The sequence below is a fragment of the Oncorhynchus tshawytscha genome, unplaced genomic scaffold (assembly GCF_018296145.1).
Source record: "Oncorhynchus tshawytscha isolate Ot180627B unplaced genomic scaffold, Otsh_v2.0 Un_contig_4137_pilon_pilon, whole genome shotgun sequence".
NCBI classification, from domain to species: Eukaryota; Metazoa; Chordata; class Actinopteri; order Salmoniformes; family Salmonidae; genus Oncorhynchus; species Oncorhynchus tshawytscha.
The window spans coordinates 31671-51229 of NW_024609430.1; the positions used below are offsets into that span (position 1 = coordinate 31671).

The 19559-nt window shown below is 44.5% G+C and overlaps 2 protein-coding genes across 3 annotated transcripts in view; both read right to left on the minus strand.

The window, feature by feature from the left end:
* LOC112240604 (NACHT, LRR and PYD domains-containing protein 5) overlaps positions 1 to 19559 on the minus strand; it is a 54155-nt gene that overhangs the window by 20696 nt on the left and 13900 nt on the right.
* LOC112242497 lies at positions 7188 to 14293 on the minus strand. Of its 2 annotated transcripts, XR_006082168.1 has the most exons (8): positions 13964 to 14100; positions 13317 to 13354; positions 12081 to 12145; positions 11744 to 11958; positions 11300 to 11558; positions 10453 to 10587; positions 10195 to 10327; positions 7188 to 8150 (listed from the first exon to the last, which is right to left on the minus strand). XR_006082168.1 is itself a non-coding variant. In XM_042315269.1 (2 exons), the coding sequence occupies exons 1-2, from the start codon at positions 14288 to 14290 to the stop codon at positions 13589 to 13591; spliced, it is 339 nt and encodes a 112-aa protein (XP_042171203.1). In that variant the 5' UTR covers positions 14291 to 14293; the 3' UTR covers positions 13459 to 13588. The 2 variants fall into 2 exon arrangements, 1 of the variants encoding a protein (XP_042171203.1); XM_042315269.1 differs by lacking the exons at positions 7188 to 8150; positions 10195 to 10327; positions 10453 to 10587; ... (2 more) ...; positions 12081 to 12145; positions 13317 to 13354 and adding an exon at positions 13459 to 13600 and having other exon boundaries at positions 13964 to 14293.

The following is a 19559-nucleotide window of genomic DNA, read 5'->3' on the forward strand; positions in this document are numbered from 1 at the left end:
CACGTACGCTACGGTCACAAGACGCAGGCCTCCTAATTGTCCCTAGAATTTCTAAGCAAACAGCTGGAGGCAGGGCTTTCTCCTATAGAGCTCCATTTTTATTGAATGGTCTGCCTACCCATGTGAGAGACGCAGACTCGGTCTCAACCTTTAAGTCTTTACTGAAGACTCATCTCTTCAGTGGGTCATATGATTGAGTGTAGTCTGGCCCAGGAGTGTGAAGGTGAACGGAAAGGCTTCTGGAGCAACGAACCACCCTTGCTGTCTCTGCCTGGCCGGTTCCCGTCTTTCCACTGGGATTCTCTGCCTCTAACCCTATTACAGGGGCTGAGTCACTGGCTTACTGGTACTCTTTCATGCCGTCCCTAGGAGGGGTATGTTACTTGAGTGGGTTGAGTCACTGATGTGATCTTCCTGTCTGGGTTGGCGCCCCGCCTTGGTTTGTGCCGTGGCGGAGATCTTTGTGGGCTATACTCAGCCTTGTCTCAGGATGGTAAGTTGGTGGTTGAAGATATCCCTTTAGTGGTGTGGGGGTTGTGCTTTGGCAAAGTGGGTGGGGTTATATCCTTCAGTATCAGTGTCTCCTGACCCCTCCTGTCTCAGCCTCCAGTATTTATGCTGCAGTAGTTTATGTGTCGGGGGGCTCGGGTCAGTTTGTTATATCTGGAGTACTTCTCCTGTCCTATCCGGTGTCCTGTGTGAATTTACTTATGCTCTCTCTAATTCTCTCTTTCTTTCTCTCTCTCGGAGGACCTGAGCCCTAGGACCATGCCTCAGGACTACCTGGCATGATGACTCCTTACTGTCCCCAGTCCACCTGGCCGTGCTGCTGCTCCAGTTTCAACTGTTCTGCCTGTGATTATTATTATTTGACCATGCTGGTAATTTATGAACATTTGAACATCTTGGCCATGTTCTGTTATAATCTCCACCTGGCACAGCCAGAAGAGGACTGGCCACCCCTCATAGCCTGGTTCCTCTCTAGGTTTCTTCCTAGGTTCTGGCCTTTCTAGGGAGTTTTTCCTAGCCACCGTGCTTCTACACCTGCATTGCTTGCTGTTGGGGGTTTTAGGCTGGGTTTCTGTACAGCACTTTGAGATATCAGCTGATGTACAAAGGGCTATAATAATACATTTGATTTGATTCATCCCCTTTCTAACTAAAGCAGTTTATGTAAATACAACACCTGGATGTATCACTCTGGTGTCAGCGTCATGGTTCCAAGCCAAAGTTCCACCCCGTTGGCCAGCAGTTCCCCGTATAGCAAACTTGTCTGCACCACCATACTTACAGCTGAAGCCGGTCTGGCTTCAGGCTACCAGGCTACCTGCCTCCTCTAACCACTTGACTACCTGCCTCCTCTAACCACTAGACTACCTGCCTCCTCTAACCACTAGACTACCTGCCTCCTCTAACCACTAGACTACCTGCCTCCTCTAACCACTAGACTACCTGCCTCCTCTAACCACCAGGCTACCTGTCCCCTCTAACCACCAGGCTACCTGCCTCCTCTAACCACTAGGCTACCTGTGTCCTCTAATCATCAGGCTACCTGTCTCCTCTAACCACTAGGCTACCTGCCTCCTCTAACCACCAGGCTACCTCCCTCCTCTAACCACCAGGCTACCTGCCTCCTCTAACCACCAGGCTACCTGCCTCCTCTAACCACCAGGCTACCTGCCTCCTCTAACCACCAGGCTACCTGCCTCCTCTAACCACCAGGCTACCTGCCTCCTCTAACCACCAGGCTACCCGCCTCCTCTAACCACTAGGCTACCTGCCTCCTCTAACCACTAGGCTACATGCCTCCTCTAACCACCAGGCCACCTGCCTCCTCTAACCACTAGGCTACATGCCTCCTCTAACCACCAAGCTACCTGCCTCCTCTAACCACTAGGCTACCTGCCTCCTCTAACCACCAGTCTACCTGCCTCCTCTAACCACCAGGCTACCTGCCTCCTCTAACCACCAGGCTACCTGCCTCCTCTAACCACTAGGCTACCTGCCTCCTCTAACCACTAGGCTACATGCCTCCTCTAACCATCAAGCTACCTGCCTCCTCTAACCACTAGGCTACCTGCCTCCTCTAACCACCAGGCTACCTGCCTCCTCTAACCACTAGGCTACCTGCCTCCTCTAACCACTAGGCTACCTGCCTCCTCTAACCACTAGGCTACCTGCCTCCTCTAACCACTAGGCTACCTGCCTCCTCTAACCACTAGGCTACCTGCCTCCTCTAACCACTAGGCTACCTGCCTCCTCTAACCACTAGGCCACCTGCCTCCTCTAACCACTAGGCCACCTGCCTCCTCTAACCACTAGGCTACCTGCCTCCTCTAACCACTAGGCTACCTGCCTCCTCTAACCACTAGGCTACCTGCCTCCTCTAACCACTAGGCTACCTGCCCCCTCTAACCACCAGGCTACCTGCCTCCTCTAACCACCAGGCTACCTGCCTCCTCTAACCACTAGGCTACCTGCCTCCTCTAACCACCAGGCTACCTGCCTCCTCTAACCACCAGGCTACCTGCCTCCTCTAACCACCAGGATACCAGCCTCCTCTAACCACCAGGCTACCTGCCTCCTCTAACCACCAGGCCCCCTGCCTCCTCTAACCACTAGGCTACCTGCCTCCTCTAACCACCAGGCCCCCTGCCTCCTCTAACCACTAGGCTACCTGCCTCCTCTAACCACCAGGATACCAGCCTCCTCTAACTACTAGACTACCTGCCTCCTCTAACCACTAGGCTACCTGCCTCCTCTAACCACCAGGCTACCAGCCTCCTCTAACCACCAGGCTACCTGCTTCCTCTAACCACCAGGCTACCTGCCTCCTCTAACCACTAGGCTACCTGCCTCCTCTAACCACTAGGCTACCTGCCTCCTCTAACCACTAGGCTACCTGCCTCCTCTAACCACTAGGCTACCTGCCCCCTTTAACCACCAGGCTACCTGCCTCCTCAAACCACCAGGCTACCTGCCTCCTCTAACCACCAGGCTACCTGCCTCCTCTAACCACCAGGCTACCTGCCTCCTCTAACCACTAGACTACCTGCCTCCCCGTGTCCATTTTCCATTCCACCATAACTGACCATTTATTTCCCATATCTGCTGAACCAAACATGACAACACAGAGAAAAGGTGATGTCTACACCAAAGTGTTGTGTCCCAAACTGTACCAAGTGGACCAAGTTTCATTCTTTTCCACCAAAGTGAACATCATTTTCACATATCGCCTGGTCTATTTACAATCAGTGAAATTTAGTGAACAAAGTGCACACTTCAGGAGGAAGGAGAGATGATTGGGTCAAAGGTCACTGGATTGTTAGAAGAAGCAGCCCAGCCTCATACCAGTACGTTTCATTTTACACACTACTGCAACCGCTGTTTAACCTCACGTTCCTTAATAGCTGAACCAGTTCACACCGGTTTAAACCTGTCACTGTGTTGTTAGCCTGTCGATTACCTGTCATTACTGCCCTCCTCTTATAGCCACATGAAGAATTATGCTACAACACACACACACACACACACACACACACACACACACACACACACACACACACACAAACCCACCACACACACACACACACACACACACACACACACACACACACACACACACACACACACACACACACACACACACACACACACACACACACACACACACACACACACACACACACACACACGACAGCAACTTACAGTAGTGATCTATTTCTCCCCTCTGTGTTGAGCTCTGCTCTCCCTCCTGCTGTCTGGTGAACTGAAGGGAGAGTCGCGGTACCAAGTATTTCCCTGAAACATTTCCTCTCTGCAGGAACCAGTTGGTTTACTTTATATCAGCCTATGACGCATGTGACTGTATGTTTGTTTATTCCATTGTTGTTTTGTCTCATTGCTTTGCTTTATCTTGGGGACAATACCTGAGGTGGGAGGGGTGACAATACCTGAGGTGGGAGGGGTGACAATACCTGAGGTGGGAGGGGTGACAATGCCAGAGGTGGGAGTGGTGACAATACCTGAGGTGGGAGGGGTGACAATACCTGAGGTGGGAGGGGTGACAATACCTGAGGTGGGAGGGGTGACAATACCTGAGGTGGGAGGGGTGACAATACCTGAGGTGGGAGGGGTGACAATACCTGAGGTGGGAGGGGTGACAATACCTGAGGTGGGAGGGGTGACAATATGAGGTGGGAGGGGTGACAATACCTGAGGTGGGAGGGGTGACAATACCTGAGGTGGGAGGGGTGACAATACCTGAGGTGGGAGGGGTGACAATACCTGAGGTGGGAGGGGTGACAATACCTGAGGTGGGAGGGGTGACAATACCTGAGGTGGGAGGGGTAACAATATCTGAGGTGGGAGGGGTGACTACCTGAGGTGGGAGGGGTGACAATACCTGAGGTGGGAGGGGTGACAATACCTGAGGTGGGAGGGGTGACAATACCTGAGGTGGGAGGGGTGACAATACCTGAGGTGGGAGGGGTGACAATACCTGAGGTGGGAGGGGTGACAATACCCGAGGTGGGAGGGGTAACAATACCTGAGGTGGGAGGGGTGACAATACCTGAGGTGGGAAGGGTGACAATACCTGAGGTGGGAGGGATGACAATACCTGAGGTGGGAAGGGTGACAATACCTGAGGTGGGAGGGGTGACAATACCTGAGGTGGGAGGGGTGACAATACCTGAGGTGTGTCCTTAAATATATACATTTCTTAAAACGCTGCTCACTTTACCCGGAAGTCAGAACTACCAATGTGTCATGGCTAGAAGGGATACAGCTCTTGTCAAATTTACGTCAAAAGTTGAAATTTGTTGCATTTTATCTAACCCTAACACTTTTTATAACCTTAACCTAATTCTCCTAAACTACTATGTTAATTCTCCTAACCTGATATGTTAATTCTCCTAACCTACTATGTTAATTCTCCTAACCTACTATGTTAATTCTCCTAACCTGATATGTTAATTCTCCTAACCTACTATGTTAATTCTCCTAACCTACTATGTTAATTCTCCTAACCTGATATGTTAATTCTCCTAACCTACTATGTTAATTCTCCTAACCTACTATGTTAATTCTCCTAACCTGATATGTTAATTCTCCTAACCAACACCGCCCTTTGGAGCTCCCGGCCGGCTGCAACACAGCCTTGGATCATACCCCAAATTATTTTGCCCAAAATTCTAAAAACCTATTTTTGCTTTGTCATTATGGGGTATTGTGATGTCATTATGGGGTATTGTGATGTCATTATGGGGTATTGTGATGTCATTATGAGGTATTGTGTGTAGATTGATGAGGGGGGGAGGGGAGAAACAATGTAATCCAGTTTAGAATATGGCTGTAACGTAACAAAATGTGGGAAAAGTCAAGGGGTCTGACTACTTTCCGAAGGCCCTGTATGACTCCATATCAACGGTAGACCTAGGCTGTATTCTTGCTTATTGAGAATGTGCCTCACACATGCAATGCAATATTACAGGAGCCTAGTATTTTATACTTGAGGTGTGATGTGACAGATGTGATCATAGTCTCTCTTTGCGTTGTGTAATAATGAAAAGTAGCTGCCAGTTGATCTGTATTTGATTCTCCACAGACAGGAAGCACATCAGATGACCAGGCTCGTCGACCAATGGCATAACACCTTATTGACATGTGACTTGAACCAACCAATAGCAATACCTAAAAATGAACAATACATATTTCTGCAGTGTCAAGTGGAAACACAACTAAACTTGGTACATAAAAGACAAAGGCCTGTACTCATTGAAGCAAATTTCAACAATGTTGACTGTCAATATGGTTGTTTTTTACTGGTGTTATAGCCTATTATATTTAATAAACTGTAGTATCAATCCACAATGTATGGACTAGGATGAGAATATTCCGTGCCCCCAGCCGAATTGATTGGAGTTGATGACAACACAAATGCCGTCAATATTTGATTTGATTTGATTGAACTTTTATTTAACTAGGCAAGTCAGTTAAGAACAAATTCTTATTTTACTATGACGGCCTAACCCGGCCAAACCCTAACCTGGACGACGCTCGGGCCAATTGTGCGTCACCCTATGGAACATCCAATCACGGCCCGGTTGTGATACAGCCTGGAATCGAACCAGATTCTGTAGTGACACCATAGACCTCTGCTCCACTCGGGAGCCCTACAGAACGTGAGACAACGGCATGCAGTATTAAGCCATGAACTGAGTTGATTGGCCAGTGAACTGAGTTGATTGGCCAGTGAACTGAGTTGATTGGCCAGTGAACTGAGTTGATTGGCCAGTGAACTGAGTTGATTGGCCAGTGAACTGAGTTGATTGGCCAGTGAACTGAGTTGATTGGCCAGTGAACTGAGTTGATTGGCCAAGTCCTCCTCACACCTCCAATTAATGTATTCATCCCCTCAGCACCACCGCCACCTACTGGGCCCATAATTCTGGTTGTGAAAATAGTAGAAATATTTGTTAAAATAGAACCCCTATTGTTATTCTTGGAAATATTTTCCCTCGAGCATAAATTGATTACTCTTTTTCTAATTTGGCACACAGAAACTGGAGTAACTTGGTTTAAAAAAATAATGGTGCAGATTGACCTATAGATGGCGCTGTTATAAGCAGTCTGACTTAAACCCTCATATCCGCTGCCCCGTTTGACTTAGGGTCTTTGTCCACAGACTAGGAAGACAGGCCTCAGCATCTTCAGATTAGGTGGAGAAGTGTCTTTGTCCACAGACTAGGAGACAGGCCTCAGCATCTTCAGATTAGTTGGAGAAGTGTCTTTGTCCACAGACTAGGAGACAGGCCTCAGCATCTTCAGATTAGGTGGAGAAGTGTCTTTCTGAGGTACACCTGAGATAATGATGTGATGATGGTCCTATGATACACCTGAGATAATGATGTGATGATGATCCTATGATACACCTGAGATAATGATGTGATGATGGTCCTATGATACACCTGAGATAATGATGTGATGATGGTCCTATGATACACCTGAGATAATGATGGGATGATGGTCCTATGATACACCTGAGATAATGTGATGGTCCTATGATACACCTGAGATAATGATGAGATGATGGTCCTATGATACACCTGAGATAATGATGTGATTGTCCTATGATAGAACTATAATAAGACACATTTATTACAGAAAGAAACACAAAAACATGCTTCATTCTGAAATAGTTTATTTGATCTGGTTAGTGTCTTGTCTGGACGATCATTAAATGTGAAGGCTTATTTCTATCAAATCAGTTGTTTAATCACGTAATAATTCAACCTAGACTAATCATGTAAACATGAATGAACTAGGATGTCGGGGCACCACGGAAAAATGTTGAGATTTACATTGTTATAATTTCCCAAATATAACTCTTCAAATATTTTAATATCTGATCAATTATAATCTTCTATTAACGATGATTAATTGTTACCTTCGTTAGTCTCATTCCAAACGTTGTAAAAACCCTAGTTTCCATAATGAATCAGCAATATACAAATTGGCTTATTTATTTACTAACTAACAAAATAATCACAGAAATACATAACAGTAGATATTGGTTACTAACAATGCATTGATAGAAAATTCCCTAGTGGGCTAAACCGGTATGACGGCTTGGTAGACAAAGGAAAGGGGTGGGGACAGGAAAAGAGTGGGAAAGACTAAATGGATTCACTACACACAGTTGATAATTCTGTTCATTGAAATGCTAATCCTTTGCACATAAACGGCAGCTCGGCCACGATATACAACCAAAAGGCCATGTCGTGACAGTAGCTATGTTTGTATTTCACCTATATTTAAATCATTCCCACATATTCAAGGGAGGGAGAGAAGAAAGCTGTGTTACCTAGATTCACTCAAGTACTTAACAAGATGGCGTTCATGTTCACTGAGAGCTTTGAGACAAGCTCCCATCACTTCTGGTCCTTTAGGGAGGACTGCATTCAGTAGTTCTCTCATTCGCTCCTGTTCAGTTGTTTCAGCTGTTATTCTGGAGTACTCTTCTTCACCAATCATGTACTTTGACCGCAGAACATCTGCTATTGGCTTTGGGTTTTTGACTCCCTGAATGAGTTCAGCCCTGTGTTTCTTCAGAAACTCCTCAGCAGGAATCCCAGAGAGTGTTAATGCTGAAGGGGGGTGAATTAAATAAATATGTCATTAGAGTGAACAGCAGCTGTTTCTACATCTAACAGTCTATCCAGTTATCATTCCTCTGATAGTCATTTATTGTATAGAGCTGACTCCAGGGTTGTGGTTAATTCATATTCAAGTCAGTCAATTTAAAACAAAAAAAGGGAGAATGTTGTTTTCCCTTCCCATTAGTCATTGAAAATTGATGCCCTTTTCCGGTTATTGAATTGAATTTCAGTTTACTTCCTGAATGGACTGACTTATTTGGAATTGACGCCTACCCTGGCTGACACGATTGTCTATTCTACATAACATGCAAAAGTGTTCATACCCCTTGGATTTCTCTATTGTGTTACATAGTGGGATTAAAATGGATTTAACTGTAATGTTTCGTCAACTATCTACTGAAAATACTCTGTAATGCCAAAGTGGAACTGTCCCCCATACAGGAGAAAACTGAGGATGGATCAACAACATTGTAGTGACTCCATCATAACGACTTAAATGACAGAGTGAAACACAACACATCACTGAGTAACTGCCTCCTTATTTTCAAGCATGGTGGTGGCTGCTTCATGGTATGGGTATGCTTGACATCAGCAAATACTGGGGAGTTTTTCAGGATGAAAAGAAACAGGATGGAGCTAAGAACAGGCAAAATCCTACAGGAAAACCTAGTTCAGTCTGCTTTACACCAGACACAGGGAGATGATTTCACCTTTCAGCAGGATAATAACCTATAGCACAAGGCCAAGTCTACACTGGAGTTTCATACCAAGAAGACAGTGAATGTTCCTAAGTGGCCGAGTTACACTTAAATCTGCTTGAAAATCTATGGCAAGACTTGAAAATGGCTGTCTAGACATGATCCCCAACATCTTGACAGAGCTTAAAGAATTATGAAAATAATAATGGGCTAATATTGTACAATCCAGGTGTGTAAAGCTCTTAGAGACTTACCCAAGAAGACTCCCAGCTGTAATGACTGCCAAGGTGTTTCTAACATGTATTGACTCAGGGAGCTGAAAACTTATGGAACGACTATTTTAGGTATTTAATTTCTATCAATCTAAGAGATACACATATATATTCTTCCATTTTGACATTACTGAGTATTTTGTGTAAACTTCCAACGAAATCCCTTTTAAATCCCCTTTTATCCCACTTTGTAACACTATAAAATGTGATGCAGATACTTTTGAAAGACTCTGTATTTCTGTCTGAATGTTCTATATCATTTCACCCCACTGAACAAGACTCATGAAGACCTTCATCACCCCACTGAACAAGACTCATGAAGACCTTCATCACCCCACTGAACAAGACTCATGAAGACCTTCATCACCCCACTGAACAAGACTCATGAAGACCTTCATCACCCCACTGAACAAGACTCATGAAGACCTTCATCACCCCACTGAACAAGACTCATGAAGACCTTCATCACCCCACTGAACAAGACTCATGAAGACCTTCATCCCCCCACTGAACAAGACTCATGAAGACTTTCATCACCCCATTGAACAAGACTCATGAAGACCTTCAACACCCCACTGAACAAGACTCATAAAGACCTTCATCACCCCACTGAACAAGACTCATGAAGACTTACATCACCCCACTGAACAATACTCATGAAAACATTCATCCCCCACTGAACATGACTCATGAAGACCTTCATCACCCCACTGAACAAGACTCCTTCATCACCCCACTGAACAAGACTCATGAAGACCTTCATCACCCCACTGAACACGACTCATGAAGACCTTCATCACCCCACTGAACATGACTCATGAAGACCTTCATCACCCCACTGAACAAGACTCATGAAGACCTTCAACAGTGTCCTTCATCACAACTTGAAGAGACGTGAGCTCTGTGACCTCGTCCACAAAGACAAACTTACGTGTTGGATGAGAGTCTTTGCTGTATTCATCTGAAAGACAAACAAGAGAAAATATCATAAAACACTTTAACAGCATCTGTTAGAAAAGGACATTGATGATTGACATACTGTTCATGTCCAGTATTACTTACCTTTTGATACCACTGATTTCCATACTGTCCTCTCATCATCCCCGATTAACTCCATCTCAATGTCCACCCCTGTGTTTCCCATTATCATCTTACAACAGCTTGGTGTGGTGTTTGCAGGTAACAGCTGAATCTTCTGTAGGAGGCCATATGGTGCAACATGAGACAAGAGAGAGAGAGAGAGAGAGAGAGAGAGAATGATATTCCAGTAACTCATATACAATATGACAGATTCATGTCCTCAGCCTGCTGAAACTGCACCTCTGGATAGATGGAAGTGGAGAGGGGATTCTTGAGTGCAAACCAAGTGTTCATCTTTAAGGGCCCGTTTGGACTTGACAGGAGAAATTCTGAATATCCTTGGGACACCTGATCTTTCTCCCGTTCCCGAACAGCCTACAAAATGAGAGATGTAGTAGTCAGTCACAACAATGTAGTCTCATAATTCACACAACATGCAGCTCACTGGGCAATCCATTTTTGTCAACACTATCGTTATTGATTTACTATTATTTTATCAGATAAGTTGACTGAGAAGAGATTCTCTTTTACAGCAACGACCTGGGGAATAGTTACAGGGGAGAGGGAGAGGGGATAAATGAGCCAATTGGAAGCTGAGGATGATTAGGTAGCCATGATGGTATGAGGGTCAGATTGGAAGTTTAGCCAGGATACCGGGGTTAACACCCCTACTCTTACGATAAGTACCATGGGATCTTTAGTGACCATGGAGAGTCAGGACACCGGGGTTAACACCCCTACTCTTATGATAAGTACCATGGGATCTTTAGTGACCATGGAGAGGACACCCATTTAATGTCCCATCTGAAATACAGCACCCTACACAGGGAAATGTCCCCTTCACTGCCCAGGGGCAATGTCCCCTTCACTGCCCAGGGGCAATGTCCCCTTCACTGCCCAGGGGCATTGGGTTCTCCTCCGACCAGAGGGATGTGTGCTGTCTACTGGCTCTTCAAATGAACAAGACAGAAATAGATTTGTCACAGAGCTGCATGTTGTCTTTGTAATCTAGAGATTTTCAACAAACTATCAGCTTTCCTTCAGTAAGTTTCAACATACTGTTGTCACTTCAGTGATAGTGGCTCACCTCTTTCTGACTGGAGTTTCTGAGGAGCAGGTACAGCCTTGAAATTAATGTTGACTTTTTTACTGCCAAATAGAGGACCACATCACAGTGGACATCTATGTTCCAAGAAAAGATAATCTCAGTATCAGAGAGATAGCTGAGAACTTGGGATGGAGAATCTTAGCATGGAATCTGGTGACCTCATGCACTTCCTCTAAAGACACTCCATGTTCCTCTACATGAAGAATCTTCATCTCATTCCTCAGGGAAGGGTTGGTCCCTGAACAACACAATAAAAAGGAGACAGAATGACAAATATTGTATTATTCATCCAACTAAAAGACAAATATGCAGTACCAGATCACAGTAAAATCAAACTCCCAGAATAGTTCATTCATTCATTCAGGAAGTGAAACTCAGTTACATGGAAATGTCTTTCTGAATACTAAATCTACATGGTTTTACCTAAACAGACAAAGTGTGGCAGATTAACTTCCTCCAGTTCACCTAACTCCATAGTGATGTCCAGCAATGGACCACCTTGTGTGTACTGCATGTCTTTCAGAAGTTGACTGTAGGGTTCCCAGTTCCTGAAGTGATACTTCAGAATGATATCTCTCTTACACAGCCAGCGGAGCCCAGACACTGTGCACTCATAACTCCCTTTGGGTGTCCTGTGTCTGAGGGCAACAACAAGATGGAAGAGGGTCAATGGTCAAATGGGGAGGTTGGATTAGAAGACTATTCCCAAAGGTAATGGGGAAATACACTAGCAGGTGGAATTAAAAGTAGTTTTTTTTACCTGAACATTACAACTCCCTGGACAGTGGAAGTCAAGGGTTCAATCTGAAGCCAGTGTGTGGAGTCCTGAACAAGGACAAGCATGTCAGCAATACATATGGGGCCTGTTTCCTGGACACAGATTGAGTCTAGTGCTGGACTAAAAAGCATGCTCAATGGAAGTTTCAATAGAAAGTTCTTTAAGGGCCAGGACCAGAGGTAATCTGTGTCTGGGAAACTGGACCATATCCAAAGTAACTAATCTATAACTAATGTATTTACTCAATGTTACATGGAATGCTGGTTAATTATCAATTATACTGTCTAATGACAAAATATGACACAGCTAAAATCCTGCATGCCTACAAGCAGAACACCGGACTGTCTCTATCCCAGTATGAATGGTTGGTCAGTACACACCTGGCTTTGAGACTGTGTTCATATTACTAAAGCAGAACACAGGACTGTCTATATCCCAGTATGAATGAATGGTTGGTTTGAGTACACACCTGCTGAATCTTTAACCATGAGACTGTGTTTATATTACTAAAGCAGAACACAGGACTGTCTATATCCAGAATAAGAACAAGTCTTTATGAATGGTTGGTCAGTACACACCTGGCTTTGAGACTGTGTTTATATTAACTAAAGCAGAACACAGGACTGTCTATATCCCAGTATGAATGTCACCTGGCTTTGAACTTCCATTCTATACATTACAACTGGCTTTGAGACTGTGTTTATATTACTAAAGCAGAACACAGGACTGTCTATATCCCAGTATGAATGGTTGGTCAGTACACACCTGGCTTTGAGTCTGTGTTTATATTAGTAAAGCAGAACACAGGACTGTCTATATCCCAGTATGAATGGTTGGTCAGTACACACCTGGCTTTGAGACTGTGTTTAACCAACAATTTATGACGTTTAAATGCAGAACACATTGAAGACTAATTGTCAGATATCCCAGTATCGAGGAAAATTATAACTTTGGAATTCTGAATATTTTCCTTGGTCAGTACACACCTGGCTTTGAGTTGTTTATATTACATGAAATCAGAACTTTAACTAGGACTGTCTATATCCCAGTATGAATGGTTAAAGTCTACACACCTGGCTTTGAGACTGTGTTTATATTACGAAAGCAGAACACAGGACTGTCTATATCCCAGTATGAATGGTTGGTCAGTACACACCTGGCTTTGAGACTGTGCCTGACTGCAGGTATGTAAAAGTAAGAATTGACATTATGACTTACCTCAACATGATCACAAGTCTTACAGCCCTGAGGAATCCCTGAAGTCAAAAGTAGTTATTTAAAATGAACAATCTCATGAAATAATGAATTAATAATTATTAAATAGACTTGTAATAAAATGAATAAAACTAAGCAACAGTCTCAGAATGTACACTCATTAGCATACCATAATCTGACATAAGTGTTATATTAATTAATGTTTGTGGAAGCAGGAAACAACATCGTTCTGGTCCATGTTTTGTAGATGTTGGGGGCCTGATTTCTGCTAGATCCTAGGATGAGAGCTTAAAGGTAGAGTCAGATAAATGATGATGTACGAGCAGCACCACAGATATTGTGATGAGCAAGATGCCTGACTTCTCTCTCACACAGTATCTGCCATGTGCGTGGGTTCTCTTCACTCTCTTACAGAGTGTTCGCCACGGAAACAAAACTGAGAAGTTTAGCCTTGCGTTCCAACGCTCTTAGTTGTTGTAGAAATTTACCCACTATGCTGTTTACTTTGTGCATCTACGTCATATCGCTGACTCTACCTTTAAGTTTGTTTTGACCAAATAGACCATGATTGTGTTCCTTGCCTGGGAATCAAGTGTAATGATTGCTTTCATCGTATTTGGATTTTAAAACAATTAAATCAGTTTACTCACATTTCTCAGGTCCAGACGTGATACAACTCTCTCCACCATGGTCTCTGGTGTCCTCAGGTCCAGGCTTGATACAACTCTCTCCACCATGGTCTCTGGTGTCCTCAGGTCCAGGCTTGATACAACACTCTCCACCATGGTCTCTGGTGTCCTCAGGTCCAGACTTGATACAACTCTCTCCACCATGGTCTCTGGTGTCCTCAGGTCCAGACTTGATACAACACTCTCCACCATGGTCTCTGGTGTCCTCAGGTCCAGACTTGATACAACACTCTCCACCATGGTCTCTGGTGTCCTCAGGTCCAGGCTTGATACAACACTCTCCACCATGGTCTCAGGTCCAGGCTTGGACACAACACATGAAAACACACCACTACTACTAATCAACATGGTCAGGTCCTCAAGGCTTGATACAACTACTACTAATCCACCATGGTCAGAACACATTGGTGTACTCTAAGGTCAGGTTGACACAACACATCTCCACCACTACTACTAATCTAACTGTCTGTAGGTCCAACAGAACAACATTAAAACACACCACTACTACTCTAACTGTCTCAGGTCCAACAGAACACATTAAAACACCCACCTTTGAATGTGTTGGTGTCTATCTCCACACAGGGTCACTGAGGTCACTGAGGAGGCTTGAAACGCCAAACCCAGGATAGAGGGGTTCAGTGAATGTGGTGTGTTCTGTGTAAAGGTGTGTCAGTGTACCAGAGGAGGACACACTATAGAAGGACAAAGTACCAGCTGACCAGTCCAGATACACTCCAACTCTGTTAGAAACAGGACCAGGGATGGATCTGCAACAGACTCCAGGATGGTAAAAGCAATAACCACTATGAGAGCAGTATAAACACCAGGACTTCTTATTGCCTCCAATGTCACTGTCAACCCCCCTTCCCTTCCTCTTCATTCCTTTGTACACCACACCAATGACTGCCCCGGTACCATCCATCTCCACCTCCCAGTAATAACGACACCCAGATAAGCCTTCTCTGCAGAGAACTTGGAGAAGACAATCAAATCTGTCTGGATGGTCTTCATAATACTGGTCCTCCACCACCCGTGTCACCTTCCTGTTCCCCTCAGACAGTATCAGGTGTGGGTGTGCTGTATTTGGGTCCAGGGTGAGATGACAGGCATCTGTAGACAATATGAGAGCTTAATCAAACCACATCTTCATATAAAATATTGTTCTGTAGTTATAGAACAAGTATTGATTAGTTAATATGTTACTATAGTGCTGAATATACAGTTAATTAGGATTGAAGAGACTTACATTTCCTCAGCCCTGATTTCAGCCTGCACTCTCCACCATGATCCACACTGTAGAGAAACAGGTTATTGACTGACAAAGACCTAATAAAGCAGTCAACATTTAAACCATATTGTTTGTAGTGTTCTGGTGCACTATCCCAGTTCATTACTATCCTACCTACTGCATACAGAACAGGTACTCTCATTACTAGAGTACAGGTATTCTAACCTCTCCACCTGTCATACAGAACAGGTCCAACAGGTCAGAGATGCAGAAGGTCTCTGAGTATTCATGTGGTGATGATGTATGCTGTGTTGGAGTGCTCTGCCTGCTGGGTAAACCTTCCCTTAATTCTACCATCATGTCACTGAACCTACTACACTACAGTTGTGGCCAAAAGTTTTGAGAATGACACAAATATTAATTTTCACAAAGTCTGCTGCCTCAGTTTGTATGATGGCAATTTGCATATAATCCAGAATGTAAAGAAGAGTGATCAGATGAATTGCAATTAATTGCAAAGCCCCTCTTTGCCATGCAAGTGAACTGAATCCCAGAAAAAAACATTTCCACCGCATTTCAGCGCTGCCACAAAAGGACCAGCTGACATCATGTCAGTGATTCTCTCCAGCCTTGTCCTCGTCAACACAGGTGTGAGTGTTGATGAGGACAAGGCTGGAGATCACTCTGTCATGCTGATTGAGTTCAAATAACAGACTGGAAGCTTCAAAAGGAGGTTGGTGCTTGGAATCACATTTCTTCCTCTGTCCAACCATGGTTACCTGCAAGGAAACACGTGCCGTCATCATTGCTTTGCACAAAAAGGGCTTCACAAGCAAGGATATTGCTGCCAGTAAGATTTCACCTAAATCAACCATTTATCGGATCATCAAGAACTTCAAGGAGAGCAGTTCAATTGTTGTGAAGAAGGCTTCAAGGCGCCCAAGAAAGTTCAGCAAGCGCCAGGACCTTCTCCTAAAGTTGATTCAGCTGCGGGATCGGGGCACCACCAGTACAGAGCTTGCTCAGATATGGCAGCAGGCAGGTGTGAATGCATCTGCACGCACAGTGAGGCGAAGACTTTTGGAGGATGGCCTGGTGTCAATAAGGGCAGCAAAGAAGCCACTTCTCTCCAGGAAAAACATCAGGGACAGACTGATATTCTGCAAAAGGCACAGGGATTGGACTGCTGAGGACTGGGGTAAAGTCATTTTCTCTGATGAATCCCCTTTCCGATTGTTTGGGGCATCCGGAAAAAAGCTTGTCCCGAGAAGACAAGGTGAGCGCTACCATCAGTCCTGTGTTATGCCAACAGTAAAGCATCCTGAGACCATTCATGTGTGGGGTTGCTTCTCAGCCAAGGGAGTGGGCTCACTCACAATTTTGCTTAAGAACACAGCCATGAATAAAGAATGGTACCAATACATTCTCAGAGAGAAACTTCTCCCAACCCTCCAGGAACAGTTTGGTGACAAACAATGCCTTTTCCAGCCTGATGGAGCGCCTTGCCATAAGGCAAAAGTGATAACTAAGTGGCTCGGGGAACAAAACATTGATATTTTGGGTCCATGGCCAGGAAACTCCCCAGACCTTAATCCCATTGAGAACTTGTGGTCAATCCTCAAGAGGCGGGTGGACAAACAAAAACCCACAAATTCTGACAAACTCCAAGCATTGATTATGCAAGAATGGGCTGCCATCAGTGTGGCACAGAAGTTAATTGACAGCATGCCAGGGCGGATTGCAGAGGTCTTGAAAAAGAAGGGTCAATACTGCAAATATTGACTCTTTGCATCAACTTCATGTTATTGTCAATAAAAGCCTTTGGCACCTATGAAATGTAATTATACTTCAGTATTTCATCGTAACATCTGACAAAATATCTAAAGACACTGAGGCAGCAAACTTTGTGGAAATTAATATTTGTGTCATTCTCAAAACTTTTGGCCACGACTGTACATTGACACAACTGCTGCTCACACTATTAGGACATCTATTCTGACTTACTTCAGCTTCATCAGTTTATATGTGGGATCCACCAGAGCAGCTGAAAGCAGCCCCCCTGCAGAGTCTCCTGGGTGATTGTAGCTCAGGTCCAGCTCTTTCAGGTGGGAGGGGTTTGACCTCAGAGCTGAAGACAGAGCAGCACAGCCCACCTCTGTGACCAGACAGCCAGTCAGCCTGCAGAGAGACACACAACATATTTATTTTTGATACTGTCGCAAAGCTAACTAAAAAGCAGCATTCCCAAGAGAGGATGGCTTTCACTTCAGCAGTGATAAATTCATGAACTTCTTTAAGGAAAAGATCATGATCATTAGAAATCAAAATACGGACTCCTCTTTAAATCTGCGTATTCCTCCAAAGCTCTGCACAACTCTGCCAGGACCTAGGATCAAGAGAGACACTCAAGTGTTTTAGTACTATATCTCTTGACACAATTATGAAAATAATCATGGCCTCTAAACCTTCAAGCTCCATACTGGACCCTATTCCAACTAAACTACTGAAAGAGCTGCTTCCTGTGCTTGGCCCTCCTATGTTGAACATAATTAACGGCTCTCTATCCACCGGATGTGTACCAAACTCACTAAAAGTGGCAGTAATAAAGTCTCTCTTGAAAAAGCCAAACCTTGACCCAGAAAATATAAAAAACTAAATCAGCCTATATCGAATCTCCCATTCCTCTCAAAAAATTTGAAAATGCTGTTGCGCCGCAATTCACTGCCTTCCTGAAGACAAACAATGTATACTAAATGCTTCAGTCTGGTTTTAGACCCCATTGTAGCACTGAGACTGCACTTGTGAAGGCGGTAAATTACCTTTTAATAATGGCGTCAGACCGAGGCTCTGCATCTGTCCTCGTGCTCCTAGACCTTAGTGCTGCTTTTGATACCATCGATCACCACATTCTTTTGGACAGATTGGAAACCCAAATTGGTCTACACGGACAAGTTCTGGCCTAGTTTAGATCTTATTATCTGTCGGAATGATATCAGTTTGTCTCTGTGAATGGTTTGTCCTCTGACAAGTCAACTGTAAATTTCAGTGTTCCTCAAGGTTCTGTTTTAGGACCACTATTGTTTTCACTATATATTTTACCTCTTGGGGATGTAATTCGAAAACAAAATGTTAACTTTCACTGCTATGTGGATGATACACAGCTGTGCATTTCGATGAAACATGGTGAAGCCCCAAAATTGCCCTCCCTGGAAGCCTGTGTTTCAGACATAAGGAAGTGGATGGCGGCAAATGTTCTACTTCTAAACTTGGACAAAACAGAGATGCTTGTTCTAGGTCCCAAGAAACAACGAGATCTTCTGTTGGATCTGACAATTCATCTTGATGGTTGTACAGTCGTCTCAAATAAAACTGTGAAGGACCTCGGCGTTACTCTGGACCCTGATCTCTCTTTTGAGAAACATATCAAGACTGTTTCAAGGACAGCTTTTTTCCATCTACATAACATTGCAAAAATGAGAAATTTTCGGTCCAAAAATGATGCAGAAAAATGTATTCATGCTTTTGTCACTTCTAGGTTAGACTACTGCTTTGCTCTACTTTCCGGCTACCCGGATAAAGCACTAAATCAACTTTAGTTATTGCTAAATACGGCTGCTAGTATTCTGACTAGAACCCAAAAACGTGATCATATTACTCCAGTGCCTCCCTACACTGGCTTCCTGTTAAGGCAAGGGCTGATTTCAAGGTTTTACTGCTAACCTACAAAGCATTACATGGGCATGCTCCTATCTATCTCTCTGATTTGGTCCTGCCGTACATACCTACACATACGCTACGGTCACAAGACGCAGGCCTCCTAATTGTCCCTAGAATTTCTAAGCAAACAGCTGGAGGCAGGGCTTTCTCCTATAGAGCTCAATTTTTATGGAATGGTCTGCCTACCCATGTGAGAGACGCAAACTCGGTCTCAACCTTTAAGTCTTTACTGAAGACTCTTCAGTGGGTCATATGATTGAGTGTAGTCTGGCCCAGGAGTGTGAAGGTGAACGGAAAAAGGCACTGGAGCAATGTCCGGGGGTATCATCGGATGGGACTACAGTGTCTCCTGTTTTACCAAGCTCAGTACCGACCTGACTGAAACAGCTGTACTTACCCCAGTGTGTGTAGTTTACAGTCTGGATCCTCCAGTCCAGCAGACAGCAGTGTAACTCCTGAGTCCTGCAGGTCGTTGTCTCTCAGCTCAAGTTGTTTCAGTTGTGAGTTGGGTGAACTCAGGACTGAGGCCAGATCTGAACAGCAACCCTCTGTCAGACCACACTGACCTAGACTAGAGGGGAGTAGAGGACAAACTTGAACGCTTGCAACACA